The sequence below is a fragment of the Hyaena hyaena genome, unplaced genomic scaffold, assembly GCF_003009895.1.
Source record: "Hyaena hyaena isolate Hyena2069 unplaced genomic scaffold, ASM300989v1 scaffold_56, whole genome shotgun sequence".
Taxonomy (NCBI): domain Eukaryota; kingdom Metazoa; phylum Chordata; class Mammalia; order Carnivora; family Hyaenidae; genus Hyaena; species Hyaena hyaena.
Genome location: NW_024080688.1, coordinates 656,214 through 677,573, shown reverse-complemented (window position 1 = coordinate 677,573; position 21,360 = coordinate 656,214). Strand labels below are relative to the sequence as shown.

The 21,360-nt window shown below is 57.4% G+C and overlaps 1 protein-coding gene across 1 annotated transcript in view; it reads right to left on the bottom strand.

Moving 5' to 3' along the window:
* The window catches only part of PLXND1 (plexin D1), a 57,486-nt gene that overhangs the window by 14,575 nt on the left and 21,551 nt on the right, over positions 1-21,360 (bottom strand). Inside the window, exons 3-20 of the mRNA XM_039231293.1 lie at positions 20,713-20,844; positions 20,410-20,510; positions 20,201-20,330; positions 18,953-19,130; positions 18,714-18,822; positions 18,170-18,272; positions 12,345-12,446; positions 9,918-10,007; positions 9,613-9,706; positions 8,582-8,736; positions 7,533-7,684; positions 6,482-6,581; positions 6,249-6,388; positions 5,328-5,495; positions 5,156-5,246; positions 4,709-4,972; positions 4,475-4,624; positions 3,542-3,656 (exon numbers count right to left, since the gene is read on the bottom strand). Coding sequence (XP_039087224.1) covers positions 3,542-3,656; positions 4,475-4,624; positions 4,709-4,972; positions 5,156-5,246; positions 5,328-5,495; positions 6,249-6,388; positions 6,482-6,581; positions 7,533-7,684; positions 8,582-8,736; positions 9,613-9,706; positions 9,918-10,007; positions 12,345-12,446; positions 18,170-18,272; positions 18,714-18,822; positions 18,953-19,130; positions 20,201-20,330; positions 20,410-20,510; positions 20,713-20,844 — 2,374 coding nt within the window. The remainder of the gene's footprint in view (positions 1-3,541; positions 3,657-4,474; positions 4,625-4,708; positions 4,973-5,155; positions 5,247-5,327; positions 5,496-6,248; positions 6,389-6,481; positions 6,582-7,532; positions 7,685-8,581; positions 8,737-9,612; positions 9,707-9,917; positions 10,008-12,344; positions 12,447-18,169; positions 18,273-18,713; positions 18,823-18,952; positions 19,131-20,200; positions 20,331-20,409; positions 20,511-20,712; positions 20,845-21,360) is intronic.

Here is a 21,360-nt window from a genome sequence, read left to right as displayed (position 1 = left end):
AGGCCAGGACAAACCCACAGCTAATATCAAACTCAATGGTGAAAAGCTGAGAGCATTTCCTCTAAGATCAGGAAGGAGGCCCATTCTCATCAATCTTATTCAACATAGCATTTAGAAGTCCTAGCCATTGCAATTAGGCAAGAAAAAGAAATAAAAGGCATCCACATTTGAAAGGAAGAAGTAAAATGTCACTGTTTACAGATGACGTAACATATATAGAAAACCTTAAAGATGCCACCAAAAAACTATTACAACTACTACATGGATTCAGTTAAGTTGCAGGATACAAAGTGAATATATGGAAATCTATTGTGTTTCTATATACTAATAAAGAATGATTCAGAAAAAGAAATAAGAAAACAATACCATTTACAATTGCACCAAAAAGAATAAGATGCCTAGGAATAAATTTAATCACAGGAGTAAGAAATCTGTACTCTGAAAAGTGTAAGACATTGATGAGAAAAACTGAAGATGACACATACATGAAAGGAAAGATCTACCACACACGTACATTGGAGGAATTATTGTTAAAATGCCCACACTACCCAAAGCAATCTACAGATTCAGTTCAAGTCCTATCAAAATACCAATGTTATATTTCACAGAACTGGAATAAATTATCCTAAAATTTGTAAGAAACCACAAAAGACTCCAAACGGTCAATGCAATCTTGAGAAAGAAGAACAAAGCAGGAGGTATCACGCTCCCAGACTTCAAACTGTACCACAAAGCTATTGTAAGCAAAATAGTATGGTAAAAGGCATATGGACCAATGGACTAGAATAGAGTCCACAAATAAACTCATCCTGGCACGGTCAATTAATCTTCAACAAAGGAGGCAAGAAAAGACAATGGGGAAAAGACGGTCTCTTCACTAAATGGTGTTGGGAAATCTTGGCAGCCACATGCAAAAAGAATGAAACCAGACCACTGTCTTATACCATATACAAAAATAAAGTCAAAATGAATTAAAGATTTAAATGTGAGGCTTGAAACCATAAAACTTCTAGAAGAGAACATAAGCAGTAAACGAGTGGACATCAGTCTCAGCAATATTTTTTTGGATATGTCTCCTCAGGTGAGGGCAACAAAAGCAAAAATAAACAGATGGGACTACATCAAACTAAAAAGCTTTTGGACGGTGAAGGAAACCATCCACAAAATAAAAGGGCAGCCTATTAAATGGAAGATGATACTTGCAAATGATACGTCCAATAAAATGCTGATATCCAAAATATATAGAGACTCATAAAACTGAATAACAAAAACCAAACAACCCGATTAGCAAATGGGCAGAGGACCTGAGTAGACATTTCTCCAAAGAAGACATCCAGATGGCCAGCAGACACATGTAAAGATGCTCAATGTGACTCATCATCAGGGAAATACACATCAAAACCACAATGAGGTAGCACCTCACAGCTGTCAGAATGGCTTGTATCAAAATGACAAGAAACAACAAGTGTCAGCAAGAATGTGGAGAAAAGGGAGCCCTGGTAAGCTGCTGGTGGAAATATAAATTGATGCAGCCACTATGGACCACAGTATGGAGGGTCCTCAAAGATAAAAATAGAACTCTCCTAGGACCCAGCAATTCCACTTCTGGGTATTTACCTGAAGAAAACAAAAATACTAATTCAAAAAGATACATGCATCCCTATTTTCACTGCAGCATTATTTACAATAGCCAAGATGTGTAAGTATGCTGAGTGTCCATGGATAAATGAACGGATAAAGAAGTTGTGGTATAGAGATACAATGAAATATTACCCAGCCGTAAAAAAGAATGAAATCTTGCCATTTGTGACAACATAGATGGACCTACAGGCTATTACACTAAGAAATAAGTCGACAGAGGAAGACAAATGCTCTGTGATTTCACTTATATGTGGAATCTAAAAAAAAAAAAAAAAAAAACACTCAGATACAGAGAACAATCTGGTGGTTGCGAGGGATGTGGAGGAATGGGTGAAATAGGTAAAGGGGATTAAGAGGTACAAACTTCCACTAATAAAACACGTAAGTTTTGGGGATGTAATGTACAACATAGGGAATACAGTCAATAACATTATAATAACTTTGTATAGTGACAGAAGGTAACTATATCAAAATACTGAATCACTATATTATGCACCTGAAACTAACATAATACTGTATGTCAATTAAAAACAACAACAACAGGGGTCTCCCAGGGTCAGGATCCTTGCCAGGTGCGGTGGTGCACACCTGTAGTCCCAGGCCCTCGAGAAGCTGAGGCAGGAGGAAGGCTTGAGCCCAGGAGTTCTGGGCTGTAGGGTGCTAAGCCGGTCAGGGGTCCGCACTAAGTTCGGCATCAACACGGTGACCTCCGGGGAGCGGGGGACCAGGAGGGACCACCAGTTTGCCTAAGGAGGGGTGAGCCGGCCCAGGTTGGAAATAGAGCAGGTCAAAAAAAAAAAAAACGGGGGTAAACAGTGACTTTCTTTGGGTGAGAGAATTATGGGCGATTTCTTCTCTTTCTGCTTTTTATCATTTTCCATTCTTTCAACAAGGACCAGGTGTTAACTTGTGAATTATGAAGCATTTAAAAGATTACACAGTAGTATTATATTATAATCCCTTCCTGGGGTGGGGAAGAGGGGAATACACACACACACACACACACACACACACAGCTGACCCTTGGACAACTGGGTTTGAACTATGCAGGTCCACTTACCAGCAGATTTTTAAAAATAAATACAGTGTGTACTGTAAATGTGTGGTTTTTTTTAATGTTTTATTTATTTCTAGGAGAGAGAGAGAGAGAGACAGCATGAGCAGGGGAGGGTCAGAGAGAGAGGGAGCCACAAAATCCAAAGCAGGCTCCAGGCTCTGAGCTGTCAGCACAGAGTTGATGCTGGGCTTGAACCCATGAGACGTGAGATCATGACCTGAGCTGAAGTCGGATGCCCAATGACTGCACCACCCAGGCGCCCCAACATTTTCTTTTTACTAGTTTACTTTATGGTAAGAATACAGTTTATAATGCATATAAATACGAAATATGTATTGATTGTTTATGTTATTGGTAAGGCTTCCAGAAACAGGAGACTATTAGTTGTTAAGTTTTGGGGGAATCAAAAGTTATACATAGACTTTGGACTGGTGGGGGGGGGTCAGCGCCCCAGCTGCATGCTCAAGGATCAACTGTATCACCTTTATAACCATTAGTTTAATAGTAGGAAAGCCTACCAAATATGTAGGTTAAACTTCCTTTGTAAGCTCCTTTAGTAGCTCCTTATTGGTTAGAGGACAAGGTTCCAAGCGCCCTTGCCAGGCACGGAGGGCCCGCAGCCTGGACGCAGCCCTTCCCCAGCATCTATCATCTTCCACCCATCCGGGCCATAGCCAGGGCCCAGCTCTCAGTGGGTCACCCACCATCACACCTTTGTTCAAGCCGTATCTCCAGCCCACCATTCTGCTATCTGCCCATCTTCTGCCCATGCAAAGTCATGGGGCTGCAGCAAGGTGGGGGCTGGTCTGGCCCCCAAGGCGTCGCGAGGGTAAGTCTCCTTACCGACCACAGAGAGCAGCAGCAGCACACTGCAGATGACGATGGACACGATGATGGCGGTCTCACTGCCCCCCAGCTGCAGCGTGGCAATGGTCTGGTTGAAGTTCCCCACCTGGATCTGGGCAGAGGTGGGAGGAGGGGCTTGTAGCTTCCCCGGACTCACACGCTGGCTCCTCTCCTCACTAGCTGTGGGGTCCTGGGCAAGTCACCTAACCTCTTGGAACCTCAGATGCCACATCTATAAACACAAAGAGAACCGTGCCCACCTCCTGGGGATGTGGTGAGGGCTACATCAGATGGTGCTTGGCGAGCTCTGGCACAGAGCGAGACTCCGTGTGGGCTGGGATTGGTAGGGGGGAGGCCAGGGGCAGCACAGTGCTCAGGTCCTGGCTGCTGTCCCCAAGTAAATGGAGGACAGTCTGATGACCAGGGGAACAGGCCAAGTCTGAGCATTCAGAAAGCATACCTGGGACTGGGGTGCAGGTGAAAGGGGGGCTTTGCCAGTCAGACCCGTCCTGGGCAGCGTGTTGCTGCCTGATAGGGAGAGAGCTTCCCATCCCAGGAATTGTGCAAACAGGTACAGCATAGAAAAGCTCTCATTTCTGGGCCCCTCTGCACTCCTCCTGTTTCCCTCCCCTGGTGACTTTGCACGTGACTGGCAGCCCGGACTCAGGGTGGAGCATCATGTGGAACATGGCCTCAGACAGTCCAGCCCCATCAGGCCCATCTGGGCCGATTGCTGCCCTGGAGCAGGTCATGAAGTTCTTGAGCCTCATCTGTCAAGAGGGGATGGAAAGCTGCGCTTTGCTCCCCTTGCCTCGTCCACTGAGCATGGAGATGCTTAGCTCTGATACGCTGGGGGAGGGGCAGGCACTCAAGCAGATGGGGCCGGTGGGGGGCAAGCCTGCCTCCGCCTGGGGCGCCCCGTTCACTCACTGTGATGGGCAGCTGGCCCTCGGCCGTGCCCAGGGACTCGTTGACCGAGCAGTGGATGACTCTGTCCGAGACGATCTGGATGTCACAGGCTACTTGGCCTATCCTGATCCGGTACTCGTGGCTTTCGAGCCCCAGGCCGTCCTGCTCCTTCTGCGGGCACAGAGCGGGGGTGCTCGCAAGGTGGGCTCAGCGCCCGGCCCGCCCACGCCCGCACTGGTACCCGCCGGCACCCACGTGGATGACCAGGGTGAGGGGCTCCCCGGGGTGGTGCTTGATCCACTTCTCCCTCTTGGCCGTGGAGAACTGCGGGTCCGGGAGATAGTCCAGGCTGAACCTGCTGTCCCGCCGCGCCTCCTGGGGGTCCAGCAGCTCCTCAGCCACAGCCGCCTCGTCGGTGTAGGCCCTTCCATTGATGAAGAAGTCCACCGGTGCCGATGCATTGCTCAGGGCCCCGGGGGACGGGCAGGTGATGAGGGTGGAGTTGAGAACCTTGCAGAGCTGGTAGGGAAGGGCCAGGGCCGGGTTGAAGATGGACAGACGGGCATGGAGAAATGGGGGGTGGGGATTGAGGTTTAAGGTGGCAGAGAGAGAGGGAGAGACAGAGAGGTCAGACAGACGCAGCAGAGTGAGGGCGCGTCAGGGCTATGGCCGCTCCCCGCCTGCCCTGGGCCTAGACCTCACCGTGGGCTCCCGGCCGATGTGGTGCACGGCCATGGACACGTTCTGCACCATGTGGAAACGCTCGCCAGCCACCGTGATGGTCCTGCCGCCACTGCGGGTACAGCGAGCCCTGTCAACCCCGCCGCAGCCCTGCAGAGCCAGCCCGGCCTGAGGTGGGGGCCCGGGGTCTCACCTGACGGGGCTGCGGCGGGGGCTGATGGCCGTGATGACCGGGTTCTGCATGTACTGGAAGGTGAGGCTGCTGCGCACACAGCCCCGGCGCTCAAAGCGCACGCACACCGGCACAGCGGCTGGCAGAGCGCCCTCGGGCACCGTGCAGGTGATGCTGGTGTCTGTGCGTCTGGGGGAGGGCAGTGGCACTGTCAGCGTGGCCCCCACCTCCCACGGCTTGCTCCTGCCTGTCCCGTCGCCCAGGGCACCGGCCTCCTCAACTGGCCTCAGCCTGGCCTCCTGCCCCCTTGCATGTCCCCACCGCCATGCCCTTGCTCAGGCTGTCCTCCCCACCTTCAACACCTTCCCTTTTCCCCCAGCCCTGCCCGTGTGTGCCAGTTCTGCCCCGTCCCACCTCACCAACAAGCCTTCCCAGAGTCCCTCTCTCAAGTGCCGCCACCAGTGAGGAGTGGCTCTGAAGCACCCACTTTCCCCCCAAATCTCAGATGCTTCTGTTTCCTGCGGGAGTGTCTGCTTTCCCGATAGCTGAGACTTTGCTGGGCTCTTCTTGGTATCCGCAGCGATGCCCATCAAGGGGCCCAGTACACAGTAAGTGCATAATAAAGACAGTGGTACTTCATCATGAGGTTCTGGACCACACCCCTGGGCCAGCCAGAGGATCTCAGAATGTGTACGACCATCACATTTTTTTAACGCAGAGGTCACTTATGGAGCTCCTACTGTATGCCGGGCACAGAGTACTACTCACAATTACTGTTCTTACCAGATGAGGAGACTGAGGCTCAGAGAAGGGAAGGGGCTTGGCCAAGGGGACACAGCCAGTGAATACTCGAGTGGTGCAGGGACGTCACTCCACCCTTCCAGCCCCCCAGCCCTCCAGGTTCCCTGGTCACGAAGAGGTGGCCCAGGCCCAGGGGCTTACACGAGCTCCGTGCAGGGCTCTGTGTCGTTCACCAGGACATGGAGCTCAGAGCCCACGTGGAGGTCGGTGCCGTGGATTGTGATCCTGGTGCCCCCCGCCTTGGGGCCCTTGTCGGGCTCTAGGGATTGAACCAGGGGCAGCTGTGGGGAGGAAGACAGGTGGTCAGGCCTCAGGCCATCCCCAGGTGTGCGCCTGGTGGGGTGGGCAGGAAGGGGGGGCACGGCCTCCCTTACCACATACGAGAAGCGCTCCCGTGACTTGCCCTCTTTAGAGGCGTTCACCGTCACCACGTCCGAGAATGCCTCTGGGGCCGGCCCCGTAGCGCACACAATCCTGGGGGAGGCAGCTTCGGTCAGGGGAGCAGAGGGCTCTCGGGCTGGGTAGGCAGCACCCGGGTTCTCCCTTGAATAACGGCCCCCCCCACTGCACCCCGAAGGTGTGTGAGCTTGCCACCCTTGCCCTCAGCCCCCTGCCTCTCCCACTCACAGCCGGGCCAGCCGGCGGCAGCACCCACATAAAACACAGAAACCACTCCCCATCAGCTGGGCAACAGCCACTCGGAACCCCGATGTCACTCTGATGCCAGGCTCTTCCCCAGGACTCCCCACCCCATGACTTTCCCACAATCCTACAACTGTGTGACAAGGGGCTTAGATAAGATGGTCTATCGGGATCTGAACATTCTCCAGCCATGAGGACATGTGCGGGGCTGGTAGACTGGCGGCTTTTCTGCAAGCTTGACTTAGAGCTCCGCCCTCCCCCGAAGGAAACGCAGCTCACCCCCTGCTTTTCTAGAGCCCCTCTGGGCCAGGCCCCACAGCGGTAGCCCCACCTTTCGTGAACTGCAAGGCTTTTGTTGCTTTTTTAAAAAATTGGCGCAAGGCTTCTGTAGAAGTCCGGCCATTCTGGGGGAACCTGGGGGGCTTCCCAGAGCAGCAGGTGTTGAAGTGGGAACTTGAAGGACAGGGAGACGTGTCCAGAGTAGAAAAGGGCAGGATGCACGGGGGGGGGGGGGGGGGGGGGGGGGGCGAGGGCAGAGGTGCAGCTGCACTGCTGGGAGGGGTGGAGGGGGCGCTCGAGGTCATTCAGAACAGCCCTGGGGACGACCACTACTNTGGGAACTTGAAGGACAGGGAGACGTGTCCAGAGTAGAGCAGGGCACTTGAGGAGGGTGGGATGGCGGGGGGGGGGGGGGGGAGGGCAGAGGTGCAGCTGCACTGCTGGGAGGGGTGGAGGGGGCGCTCGAGGTCATTCAGAACAGCCCTGGGGACGACCACTACTCACTCCTCCGACACCGTGTATCTGTCCGCCAGGGGCTCACAGGCCACGCTGCCAATCCACACACCACGGGCCACGTCACTAAGCCGCCGGCCTAGGTTCCTGCCTCGGATGGTCAACAGGGTCCCACCATCCAAGGGGCCACTCAGGGGCTCAATCTGCCAGGTCACCAGAGGACGAATGAAGTTCTGAGGCTCAGGGTGTCAGCATCTTCCCCACGGTCTGCTGCTGCGCACACCCGGGGGGGGAGGAGGGGGTGCGGAGGCCCTGAGGGGCGGGACCGCTGCTGGCCGGACAGGTCACCGGCGCTGCCAGTGAGGATGTGCATGTGCGGTACTGAGCCCACATGGGTCTGGGGATGGGAGTGGGGGGGTGCTCCCGGGGACAGCGCGGTGTGCTCCCAGTGGCCCTGTCTGACCACGTGATCCTGCATCCCAGCCCGAGCTGACTGGGTCAGGGCCAACGAGAGTCCTTCCACCAGACTTTTTCTTCGCTAAAACTCAGGCTTGACATCAGCAAGGTTTCCCGGACCTCCCCACCCGGGAGCCTGGGCGGCTCTGTCAGTTAAGCGTCCGACTTCGGCTCGGGTCAGGACCTCACGGTTTGTGGGTTCAAGTTCCGCATGGGGCTGTCTGCTGTCAGCACGGAGCCCGCTTCAGATGCTCCGTCCCCCCCACCCCCTCCCTTGCTTGCTCTCTTTCTCTCTCTTTCAAAAATAAACATTAAAAGAAACACAACTAGAGACTAGCTCCAGCGACCCTTCCAGCCCAGACTCCCTGCTTCATTCTATTTTTCTCCACAGCACTTATCACCTCCTATATATAAATTATTTAGTTCCTCACTTATTTCTGCCCCCCCTCCTCCCCCACTAAACATTAGCTCCGCACTGGGCGTGGCACAATGCCTGTTCAGTGCTGCCTCTCCAGCACCCAGGGGCCTGGCACCCAGCGGGCGCTCCCTAGGGGATACTGCATGCATGCGCCAAACACGCGTCACAGGTCTGAGAGCCCGTGTGGGGTGCTGTGTGCGGCACGTGTAGGCCTGGGGGTGCTCACCGTGCGGATCTCGGGGGCGGGGCAGGCGCCGGGCAGGGGTTGCAGGGGCCCTCGCAGGCGACAGCCGTCACTCCACACGCACAGGTGTCCCAGGTCCTCCCGGCCCAGGCACTGGGAGCAGTCAGGGCTGCCCATGGCGCAGTTATAGACCTCCACTGGGAGAGACACGGACACCACGTGGGTCAGCACCCCGTCCCCACTGCCCTCTGCATTCACGCACCACCACCCCCAGGGCCTCTGCTGAGCACAGAGCAGCCATAGCAGTATATCTGTCCTCGCCATGATTCTCCCGGGTGGGAGCTCTTTATTAGCTCCACTTGACAGGTAAGAGACTGAGGCTCAGAGGGGAGCAATGACTTGCCCAAGGTCACAGAGCCTGTGAGTGGCAGGCCCGAGATGCACACCCAGGCCTGGGTGGTCTGTTTACCCACCAGTGGGGCTCGGGGATTCTGGGGACTCACTGGGCCATGTGGGCACCAGGGCCTCAGACCCTCCAAGAAGCCCAAGCAGGAGTATAGCAGGGGGGCTCTTCACCCCTCCATGGTGGGGATGTGGGGGGCCCCCATGTCCACTAGGGATATCGGAGGCTCCCCATAAACTCTTAGAGAATTGATTCAAGATGTGTAAGAACAGTGATGACACCGATCGCCATTTGGGGGTGCCAAGTGTGCCCCAGACAACTGTGACATCTGTATGCATGGTCCCAGCAAACCGTCACCAAGCCTTCTGTAACAGGGCCTGCACCTCATGTCACACAGGGGTGATGAGGCTCAGAAAGGGAAGGCCAAGCAAGTGCCTGAGGCTGCGCGGCCATCGGCGTAGAGGCATCTGGCCCACAGCAGCCGCTCAGTAAGTACCGAGTGACCAGGTACAGAACAGCCAGGCTGGGATCCGAGACCCTGGGCGTTAGGGAAAAACAGGGTGGGATACCTGTGACGGCGCGGCAAGCACTGGGTAAGTCTCCCAAGGCAGAGCCCCACCCATTAGGGCTGAATCCCCTGTGGCCACAGGGGGTATGCAGGGGCTCCCACCTGTTATGGGGTCAGGGCTGTCCAGGAATCGGGCTGGCTGCCCCTTTAGTTGGAGGCTGAGTGCAAACATCTGGCTCTTCTGGGTCGTGTGCAGCTGCGGAAGGACAAGAAAGAACATGAGGGGTGTGAGGGTGGCTCAGTCTCTGCTGGTGGGGGGGATGGAAGTCATGGAGACAGAAGAGGGCAGGGCTGTTGAGGATAAGGGGATGGAAAGGAGGAGGGGACAAGGTAGGAAGGGAGGAGTACAGCGTCTAGACTTAAGGACCCCCGCCCCCACCCCCCCCACCCTGAGCCACACCACTTACCACCACCTGGCTGCAGTGTACAGCAGACTCATTTATCCATACGGCTTCAAAGATCTCCTCGGGCCCAAAGTTACATTCCAGGGCTGCACCCTGGGAGAAACAGGGTTGCCGAGGAGACACAGATCAGCACCCACTGCCCTCCAACTCCATCAGGACTTCATGGGCTGCTGCCCAGAGGAGTGGGCTGAGCCCTTCTATCAGGCCCCTGCCCTCCAGAATGTCCCTCCTGGCCTTCAAGTCCAGTGTCGGAAGGAGGGAGGCAAGGGGTACACGACCACCTAGAACCCGGCCTCGGGCTGTCCGTGCCACTGAAACCCTCACGGACACCTCCCCCCCCCCCCCCCCCCCCCCCCCCCCCCCCCCCCCCCTCCAGTGGCCTAAGTCAATAGCCGTTCACTTGGCTCATAAAAATCCAATTCTTTAGCACGACTGACATTCAAGGTTCATCCAGTGAGTTCCCACCTGCTCTTTAACTCTAACTGCCCCCCACCTCTGTTGCCCAAGGCCGATGCCCCAGCCATAGCGGGACACCCTTTCACATGGCACAGGCTGCCCTGCCCCTGGGCCTTTGCCCATACCATTCCTCCTCCCTAAACAACTTGTCTCTGCCTTAGCTGCCCAGCAGAACATGACACAGCCTTCAAAATCCAGCTCAAATTGCCCCCTGTTCGAAAGACTCCCCAGAGCCCCCCCTGAAATTAGGTGGGTGCCCCTCATTTGATCATCCATTCACTCATTTAGCAACAAATATTTGGGTGCATGTTAGGGGCTCTAGGAAGCTCCTAACCACCCCTCATATGTTGAGGACCACTCTTCTCCCCCTGCCCATGCTCTTTGTACACTGGGAAGGCCTAGGGCTGGGCCTCAGCCCCTGTGACATCTCCAAGGGTAGCGGGTGGCAGTGAAAGGGCTCAGGTCCCATCAGTTTGAATCCCACCCTCTGGTACTTCCTACCTATACACCCCTGTGCAGGCGGCTCTCCTCTCTGAGCCTTGGTTTCCTAAATTTCGCAAGGGAAACACACTTTCCTACCCTGCAAGGTTGCTGGGGAAACTGCAGATCATGTATCTTTAGTGGGCTGCACACTGTGGGCAGCTAATATATGCTGGCTGTTAGTATGCAGGAGGTACTCAATGAATGTTTGTTGACTAAAGAAACAGGGCCCAACTCCCATCTTATCTTGCCGAGCACAGGCCTCCAGGGAACAGTACTGATAAATACTTGCTGACTGAACTCAGGTTTCGCGTGTGTTAGTCCGGCCTCATGGCAGGACTTCCTGTTTATGGCTCTGTCGTTAGCGCATGTAACACCCTGAGGAGAAAGCAGGTCAGCGCACCCCTCCCCCCAGCCTGTCCCCTCTCCCCTGGTGCTGACACAGGAAGGTGGCTACTGACAGGGAGCCGGGAGGGGGTCAGCTCAGGCCCCGGCCACTCGGGATGGGGACGGCAGGCCCAGCGTGTCCTGAGGCTCCCCAGGGTAGGGGCTCAGCAAACAGGCAGGGGGCTCTGCACGTTCCCGCCGTTCGTGTTCTGGAAGCAGGCCCAGGGCCAGGAGGGCCAGGATCACTGAGGCACAGTGAGGGCAGACACATGCCTCCCGGCTACGGGACCTGAGCCCAGGGCTCCCCACACCGGGCTCCTGTGGCCCCAGGGAGAAGCACTGCCCCCCCAGCACCAGCCCAGGCCCCTCCACCCTCCTGAGGCTCTGCTCCAAGCCCTGCAGGGGGGAGTCTGAGGGCTGAGGGCACCCGCCCCTCCCAGAGCTCCAGCCTCAGCTACCCGGCAGCCTGGCGCATCCCAGATGCCCGGCACGTGGCCCCCACGTGTGACAGCTGTCACAGGCCTCCGCTCCCCCTCAGAAGCAACAGATGGTGAGTCCCCAGGAGCTGGGGAGGGGGACGGCTGGCACACTTCCAGAACTCGTCAACGCTTCCCACCCGAGATGCTCTTCCAGGAGGGACCCAGAAAGGAGCTGAATCTCCTCCTCCCAGTGTGTGGGTGAGGGGGTGAGGGCAGGCTGTAGGGGGGACCACTCTCTCGGGAGTCCAGGGCTAGGGTGCAAGTCCAGCCATATGCTGTGCACCTAGAGTCACCTACTTCCCCTTTCTGGGTCTCATTTTCCCTATCTGGATAATGGGAAGACGGCAGCACGGGGGCTCTCTGGACGTGCCTCAGGTGACACGCGTCAGACGTGAACTGAGGAAGCGTGTGCAGAATCGCCACTCAGCCCGGGGGTGGGGCCGCTGGGACACGGACAGTGCCCACCCTGGGGCTGGGGCCTCACCATCCACTTCCCTTTCCTCCTCCCCTGGCACCCACAGTGGGGCTTTCTCAGACACAACCTAGTGGCTCAGAGGAATGAACTGAGGTGTGGGTGGCGGACCCAGAGCACGGACCCCACCCGGAACGGGCTCCTGCCTCCACCTACCTGGAAGGCAGCGTTGGCCAGAAGCACCGGGATGCTCTGTGAGCTGCCTGTGGGCATGGGTGCCAGGCGTGAGGGCAGGACCTGCGGGCAGTCCTGAGGGCTCTGCGGGCAAAACACAAGGGGGTGAGGGGGATGCAGGAGCATTTCAGAAGAGTCGGGGTTCACGGCCATGCCAGCCTCCTATTGCAGCCTGCACAGTGAGAAAGCACCGGTAATAAAATCACAGCCGCCGCCACCCCTGAGGGCAATGTGCCTCATGCCTCCCACACACCGTCTCCTTTGACCCTCATGACAAGCCTACAGGCAGGTTTTATCAGCCCCATTTTACAGATGATGAAACTGAGTCACCGCGATGATGTAAGCTGCCCCATGACGGAGCCAGTCCCGCCGTGGTTGCTCCAGGGCATATCTTGCAGAGGAGGTCAGGGGGCTGGGACTGAGGGCAGGGCCCCCTCCCCATCTCTGGGCCTCATCTTTCCCAACTATAAAATGAGGGGCCGCACCCATTCTCCATTCTCTGAGACTAAGCCCAGCTCTGAAATGCGGTTTCCAGGGTGACACGTGTTAAATGATTCAGAAAAAAGAAACTCCAAACTTCTGGACAGCCCACGGGAAATGGGCTACGAAGACCTGGGGACCACGAGGCTCCACACCCCTCCCCACTTCTGCAGGTGAGCGTCCCAGCCTCCGGGCAGACGCACCAGCCCCCAGCGAGTCCCAGGCAGGCCTGGGCATCAGTGTTCTCATGTTGGCAGTACAGCCACTGAGGCTGTAGGGGTGCAGGGGCCACTTCAGAAAAGGAAAGAAGTTAGGGACCCCTGGGTGGCTCAGCCAGTTGAATGTCTGACTTTGGCTCAGGTCATGATCTCACGGCTCGGTTCATGAGTTTGAGCCCCACATTGGGCTCACTGCTGTCAGCTCACTGTGCTTGGACCCTCTGTCCCCCTCTCTCTGCCCCTGGCCCACTCTCTGTCTCCCTCAAAATAAACAAACATTAAAAAAAAAAATGGAAAGCGGTTAGGGGCGCCTGGGTGGCTCAGTCAGCTAAGCATCCGACTTTGGCTCAGGTCATCATCTCATGACTCATGAGTTCGAGCTCCCGTCAGGCTCTCTGCTGTCTGCTTCAGATCCTCTGCCTCTGCCTCTCTCTCTCTGCCCCTCCACCACTCGTGCACGCTAGCACACACTCTCTCTCTCAAAAATAAACAAACATGCAGACCTGAGGGCCCTGGGGGGCCATGTCCTGCCTCCTCACACTGAGCCTGACCTGCTGAGACCCTGAGAGAAGGGGAGACCAGGGGCCCTGCAGCTGCCAGACCCATACCAAAGGCTGACCCTTCCGGCCCAGAGCGCTTCCTGCCCTGCTCTCCTCATGCTCAAGTCTGACTGGGAACAGATTTGGAAACACAATGACCTTGAGGTCAGCCGGCCAGGGCACAGGCCTCCAAGGATAGACTTTGGAGGCCCCACTGGGACTTTTCTCCTTACTGTCAGTCAGACAGGGAGCTCCCCGAGGAGAACCTCAGGGCTCAGCACAACACAACACTGGACCCTGGGAAGGTGCCAGTGACCATGCCAATATCGGGGACGGTCACCAGCTCACACAGCCCTCACTGTGCTTGCAAACACTTCTACGCACCCCACAGCATATTCGCTCACCAAACCCTAACTCCCAACAACCCTTTGAGTTAAGTATAATCATTATACCCATTTTACAGACGAGGAAATCGGGGCACAGAGAAGCAGAGCAGTTTGCCCACGATGGAATGGGCAGCACACGAGGCCTCCAGGTGTCCAGACTGCCTGCCGACCGCCAGGCCACAGACCTGGGCCAGGCTGGTCCGTTCCCCCGGGGGCAGTGCCTGGTGCGGCCCACAGAGGCCTTGGCCAGAGAAGCAACACAGCCGGGCCTGAGCTGACTGTTCTGTGGGGCTGGGCGGGAGGAGCTCATGTCCGGCTCAGTGTGCGCGCACACACGCCCCTGGCCATCTGGGCCGCCGTCTTGCGCGGCCGTCTTGCGCGGCCTCGTGTATAAACCCCATGGAATTTCAGGGAGTGGAACCCACATGTTTGCAATCAGTTTTCATGGCTGCTGCCAGTTCTGCCTTGCAGCTGGCTGGGGGCTCTGTGGCTCTGGCCTCCCAGCGCCACCCCGCTGGTGGGTAGGCTATCGACAGGAGGGGCTGTAGGGTGAGGGTCAGAGCAGGGGGAGTCTCCACCTGAGGGACCCCCCCCAAGCAAATGATGTGGAAGCATCCCGTTCTCCTTAATCCCTGTCTATGATCCCATGGCTTTGTGTGCTTGTACCCATTCTACAGAGTGGAGCCAAGCCTGGCACACCTTTGCCCTCCTTCGGTACCTCCCCACAGAGTTGGCCAGCCCTGCCCAGGGCCAGCTGGTGTGTCTGCTGCTGGCCCCATCCCCCACCATCAGCCTCCAAGTCTGGCTTGGCCTTTGGGGAACTTCCCCCACAGGCCTGTGGTTTGGGAAGACTAAGTCCATTCCCCAGCCCCAGGAATAGGCCGGTGTCCCAGGCCTGCCTCGGCCTTAGCAATTGGTTCAGGGAGTGTACGTGACCCTAGTGCAGCCAGTAGCAGGCAGCTCGGGGACTTCCGTCGAACCAATAGGAAAGAGAAGCTCTTCTTGTTTGCTGGGGCTGCCAGGAAATCAGGAGTCTGCCTGGAGCTGCAGAGGCCAACTTGCTACCCAGAGGGGAGGGCTGTCTGAGCACGAAGCCCAAGCAGAGGGGCAGGGAGCCCCGACAACATGGTCGGAACTCCTGGATCCAGCTATACCTGAAGGTGATGCCACCCCCCCAGATTTCACACTCACATGAGTCAGTTAATTCTGTTGGGGCCAAGGCTACTTTGAACTAGGGTTCCCCAGTGCAACCAGAGGACATGGGCCTCCCTGTCCCATCCAAGCCAAGCCATCGACACCTCAGAAGGAGGCTGAGTGGCTTCTCCTCTTTGCCCGAGTGCAGCACAGGGCACAGCCTGCAGGCTCAGGAAGCCCTGGCCAATCAACCACACTCCAGGCAGAGGAATCAGGACAGATGCTGAGTCAGCAGTGCCCAGAGCCACAATCAACCCAGGCGGGAGCCCAGCAGGTGCTGTGTCACAGAGGGCCTCACCTGTCCCCACACTGGGACTCATAGACCCTCTCGCTGTCTCTCCCACATTAAAGTACAAGAAGTGGTGTCCCAACCCAGCAGGGCTGGCCCAGACCCTAAACCCATCTCACCCGGTCCCTTTCCACCGTTCTATGCCCTCACCAGCCCCCACACTGCCCCTTGTTCCTACCAAACGACTCTCCCCACTGGCTCCTAAGGAAGTGCAATTTCACAGTGGCATCCATGCCAGGCTCCCCAGGAAGGGGCCCGCCGTCCCACCTCTCCTCCCCTCCTCCAAACCCTGCACCCTCTTCCTGGCATCCTCCCCCCCCTCCACTTCCTCCCTCTGCACTAGGGAATGGGACAGTGACAGGAGGCTCAGCCCCTAGCACCTCCCCAGGGACACCTCTCTGGCCTGGCCCAAGTCCTGCCATCTCCTCCCAGCTGTCGAGGGGCGCAGGCAGATGCAGACTCCCCTGCCTACCACCCAGCATGGCGCCCGCAGGGCTGACACGGAAATAAATGCCACCTAGAGTATCAGTCAGAGACTTCTGCGGGCCTGGGGAGGGGGCTGCCTCTTCTCCTGCTAGATCACCAGAGTCCTCTAAGACAGACCCCTCTGTGCCCCCACGCCAGCCCCCGGCTCCCAGAGCTGCAGACCTGGGGGAGATGGGTTATGGGGTGCTGCCCCAGACACTCCTCCAGGCTGGTGAGCTCTATGCATCTGTCAGGACCCTGCACACAGGGCCCCTCCCAGAGAAGTGCCCCCTGGGCCACCCGGCAAAGTGGCCACCAGCTCCTGAGAAGCATGGTGGCCCTTTCATGAGTACCTACTATGTGCCACAGATGGAGGTGTTGCATCACAGATGCAATTCCAGATTCTCGGCACGGCAATGCAAGGCCATTGTATAGTAGTAAAATGGACAATTACGCGGTAAGTAAAATAGGAGATGAGGAAACAGGCAACAGAGAGGTTGGGTAGCTTGCCCAGGATCACACAGCCACAACTCACACCTCAGGCTCTTGGCTCATGATGGAGAGGGCATCCTTCCCAGGGCCTAGTGCAGACCCAGGCATACAAAGGGTGCCCAATAAATGCTGAGTCTCTGGGTCCTCCTCAACAGCACTCAGGCTACCAGCACGAATGCTTTACATTCACATTCACTGAGTCCCAACTACGCACCCATCCCTGGGTGGGGGGCTGGAAGACGGGGACCCCAAAAAAGAGGAGTCCTGGTTGGCCCAGATCCCAATGCAGGGGCCTGGGGGCCTCCCCTACGGTTTGGCCCCACAGACTCCACCGGCTCTCTCTCCCAGGGCCAGAAGGGTCCGTTTGCTGAGGTAAGCTCCGGGACAGCCCTCTTCAAAGCAGTTCAGGGGCTCAGGCAGGAGGTGCAGAGATGAGGATTCCAGGCGTGGACCAAAGAGCCCTCCTCCACCTCTGCACACGGATCTGCACCTGCTCGCGGGATTCCTGATGAGATTCTCTGGGCCCAGACGCTGGGGCTTCAGATGCTCTGGGGACTGGGGCCACTTCCCTGGGACACATGCAAGGACCATATTGGCTACCTCAGTTGTCCCATCTGGAAAGTGGGCAGGAACATCCCCTTCCTGGGGAGAGGAGCCTCAGGCATGACTCAGTGCCTCACCCTGACCCCTCACAGCCCTGATACAAGACACAGGGTCCAGCACCCAGGTCTGAGAGGGGATGGGCTGAGGTCTCGGACCCTTGGCACCCTCCCCCACCCCAGTCTAGCCATCCCACCTGGCTGAGCGTGACCACCCCAGCCGAAGCCTCAGGAATCCCATTTGGTCATCCCTGGTACAAGGCTAGGATGGCCTCAGAGCCTTTTTGGGCAAAGGGAGAAGGCCACCTTGCAAGGGAACACGCCGCAGAAACCAACCAGCCGCAAGGTATGCGGCATTTGCATTTGTACACCCCCAACAGTCCCCACGTCTCCCCGCCACGCCCACCCTGGTGTTACTGACTCAATGCAGCCCTCCCACAGCACCCGGGGAGGGGTGAGGGGTCTGGATCCTGGCCAGCGGAGAATCAGCCTGTGGAGCTCAAGGGACCAGCATAGGCAACAGCGACGGGAGCATGTGGTTCCTGAGGCCAGCTCACCTCCGCGGCCCAAGGAGAGCCACGGTACCACCTGGCCCACCACCAACTCCTGATCTGGGGAAGGAGAACATGGGCTCCAAGCCACAGGGGCTTGGATCCAAGGTCCCAGTCTGGTATCTCCTGGCCTCAGGGACAGGTGCCTGATCCCACAGGGGTGCTGAAAACGTTACAGGTAAAATTTAAAACTGGTCAGTGCTGACACGGTGTGTAGAAAGGGGCCTTCCTACTGCAGGTGGGCCTTTGAACTGGCTCAGGCTTCCGGGAGGCAGCTGAGTTAAAGACGTAAAAATACCGCCACGCCTTCACCCTGACGTGCCATTTCTAGGAATTTGTCTCCAGGGAACAAGCAGGGACGCACACCGCGCCCTCTCTATATTAGAGCACAACTGAGAAACGGGAAGTGATCGGTCCGTCCAGCGACAGGGGATTGGTTAAGCGTGCTGTTATGTGATGAGCCCAGCACAGCTGTTAAATCTGGTGCCAGGAAGAAAATGTAATGATGTGGAAATGTTCTCAACATATTAAAAAAAATAAAAATAAAAAAAGGCAATGAAGCAGGCAGAGGGCACCCCCCCAGGCCTAACTTACCGTGGGATTTGGTGAGGCCGCACACCGTGACTGGTTGGAGACACAGGCATGCTGCTGGGCGCACCAGAAACAAGGCCACTGTGCCGACAGGCAGCTGGTGCAGCTGGAAGGCGAGGGGCCTCTCAGGCACTTGGCTCCCCATCCCTCACTTCACCCCTACCCCCAGGAACGGGGACCTGAGAGGCAGATCCCGGCAGAGGGGAGAAAGGTCTCCTGCAACCTCAGGGGATAGGGCACTGTGTAAGATAGTGAGCTCCCTGCTATGAGAGGCATGCAAGGAGGAAAGAGACAAGCAGGGCCTTTAGGAGACTCAGTTAAGTGTAATCAAAGCGCTTCTCCCTGCCCCGGCAGCTTGAGTGCCCACAGAAGCCAGGTAAGGGTGATATGGGTTTAGTGCACAATAAATGAGCCAGCAAGTGAACAAGCCAGGGTCCCGCCAGCCTCTAGGACACCACCGCTTTTCTTCCGAGGGCCTTCCTGAGAGCAGAGACCCTTCCCTGTGCCTCCTCCCACCCCCCGGAGGCAGGCCCCCCGACCCACTCACGCTGCGTGCGGGTACACTTGTCCGATGCGGCTGCAGTCGTAGATGGTGAAGTTGGCCCTGACGATGTTCCGCCCGTTGACCCTCACGGACATCTCAACAATCACGTGATCTAGAATGGACCAGGGGGACGAGGGAGAGAAGGACAAAGGGGTAGGGAGTCTCCCGGACCCCCACGCCTGACATTCCACCATCACACCCCTGCAGGGCTGTACTCACAGCCCAGTGAGCGAGGTGCTTACCCTGGTGGGGCGGGAAGGGCGGGAACTGGTCCCTTGGCAGGAGGTTGCAGTAGGCGATCTGGTGGCCAAAGGCAGGGCCCGGGACCCGGGCCACAGTGCGGATGTCGTTCCCATAGTCACAGGTCATGTCCATGCCGCTGAGGCTGGGCAGGCTGCCCGAGACCTGCAGGATCATGCCCTGGGGGCCAGGGACCCTCAGCTTGGAGGGGGCTGGGCAGGCCTTTCCCCTCAGGGCTCCGCCCCCACCCTAGTGACCCTGGGACGAGGGGTGACAGGTGGCCAGGACTCCAGGCCAGAGGGCTAATATCCCACACGGGGCTCACAAGGCCTCCGTTTCCCCATCTGCAAAATGAAACTGACCATCTTATAGTAGTCAAGGAGGCTTTGCATGATCTGTTTTTTTTTTTGCATGAATGAATAAATGAATAAATGGATGGACAAACCCATGCCCTGTCTGCCTGAGGATCTAAGGCCTGTGAAGGGCTCTGTGATGTATAATAATGGGGACAGGGGTGCAGAGGAGCCCCAGACCCCATCTGGCCCATTAGAACCGCCATCTATCTCCCCCTGCTGATAGATGAGGACAGCCAGCCTCAGAGAGGTCACCGGGGCAGGGCTGAGTGGGGCCCAGGCTATCTGCCCTCAGCCCTCCCCAGACCGCCTGCTGTGGGCAGGGAGGGGGCCGTGGCAGCTCTGGGCCCTCCTGAGCTCAGGCGACACAGATGCACCTCCACATTGCAGGTGCATCTGATCTGTTTCTGAGCACAAGAAATAGCAGCCTGGCCCTTGGTGGTCCCTCTGCCCCCTCCCTGTACTGGGCCTGGGAAGAGGTAGGGGGTCGGGACTACTCTCCTTGTATCCTCCAACTCGACCCCTCCCTCCTGAGAGTCTGGATCCTGCCCCCCATTGAGCTCAAATCCCAGCTCTGCTACTCCCTAGCTGCATGACCACGAGCAAGTCACTTTACCTCTCTGTGCCTCGATTTCCTCATCTGAAAAATGGGGATGTTCAGAGCATCGACTTCATAGAGTTGTAGGAGCACTAACAGGGCATCAGGCACACGGCAAGTGCCAGCACTCAGCAAGTGCTCAGCAAAGCCCAGTCATTCTCGCTCCTTGCCTCCAGGTCCCTGGGGCACCGCGGGCAGGAGTCCTTTCCTCACAGGGCTTGGAGGCCAGGTGAAGGGCAGCTTCCCACCCTGGGACCCCTCCCCACCCCGAGCTGAGTCCCGACTCCCCCGTGACTCACTGGATACTCCTGGTGCACGTCGATCTCTGCAGGCAGGACGGTCATGGCGGGACAGCGGCCGGGGCCCTCGCTGGCGCTGGTCCAGAAGTGCTGCTGGCTGGAGTTGGCGCAGTCCCGCTGCAGGGTGCACCTGGAGCGGGCGGCACAGGTCAGGACCCGGGAGGGCCCCTGCCCCAGCCGCGGCCCGGACCCCGCCCCCGGAGCCTCACCGCGTCTCCAGGGCACACCAGCCACAGTAGGCGTCCGCTGCACCCACGCAGTCCCCGCAGGTGGTGTGCACGGCACAGGCAGCGACTTTCACCCTGGCCATCTGGAAGCAGAGGCGAGGGAATCGGCAATGGCAGGGGCCACAGGGGGCTGTTCAACAGGGGAAAGGTGGGGAAATGGGGCTTCCCTGCCGAAGTGGTGCGTTCCCTGGGAGGGGGTACGAGGGGACAATGGTGCTCCTGCTGGGAGGCAGAGGGGAAGAAAGCCGGCAAGTCCTAGGGCCCCGTCCCCGGGCTCCGCCTTACCTGGTGGGACGTCATCAGATAAAGGTAACCAGGGTCTGCTGGGTCAAACTGCATGACGTGGTGCACAGGCTCCCCGTAGGCCACTGTCACCACCCGCCTGCTCACCACCTGCATGCTCTCGTTCAGGTTGATCTGCGGGGGGTTGGGGGTGGCGTCAGGGTGACGGGGGGGGGGTGCCCCTGGAAGCGGGGACCTGTCTCAGGCTTGGGGTCTCAGCCTCATTCTCTCATAGGCCTGCTGGGACTGGTGGGAAATCACGGACAGGTAAGGGGGGCAGCGGGTTTGGCATCCACACCTTTGCCTCTGCTGTGGCCCCGCCGGGAACTCCCTCCCTGATTGATCTTCTCCAACTCATCCAGCCCTGGGAACAACTCCAGGCTTTACGGTTTACAAAAGATGCTCAGGGCAGCAATCTGGCATCACGCCTCAGAGCAGGGATGTGGGTTTGAATTCCAGCTTTGACATTTAGGTTCGGAACAAACATACAGGCTGTCACCACCTCTCTGGGAGCCTTGGCTTCCTGACTGATGGGACCAATGATGGCACCCGCCCCTCAGGACCATGGGAAGCACAAATGGAGAAGATGCCTGCCACGTGCGGAGGGAGCCACACTCCTCATTCGTCCCCTCTTATGCCCATTTCACAGAT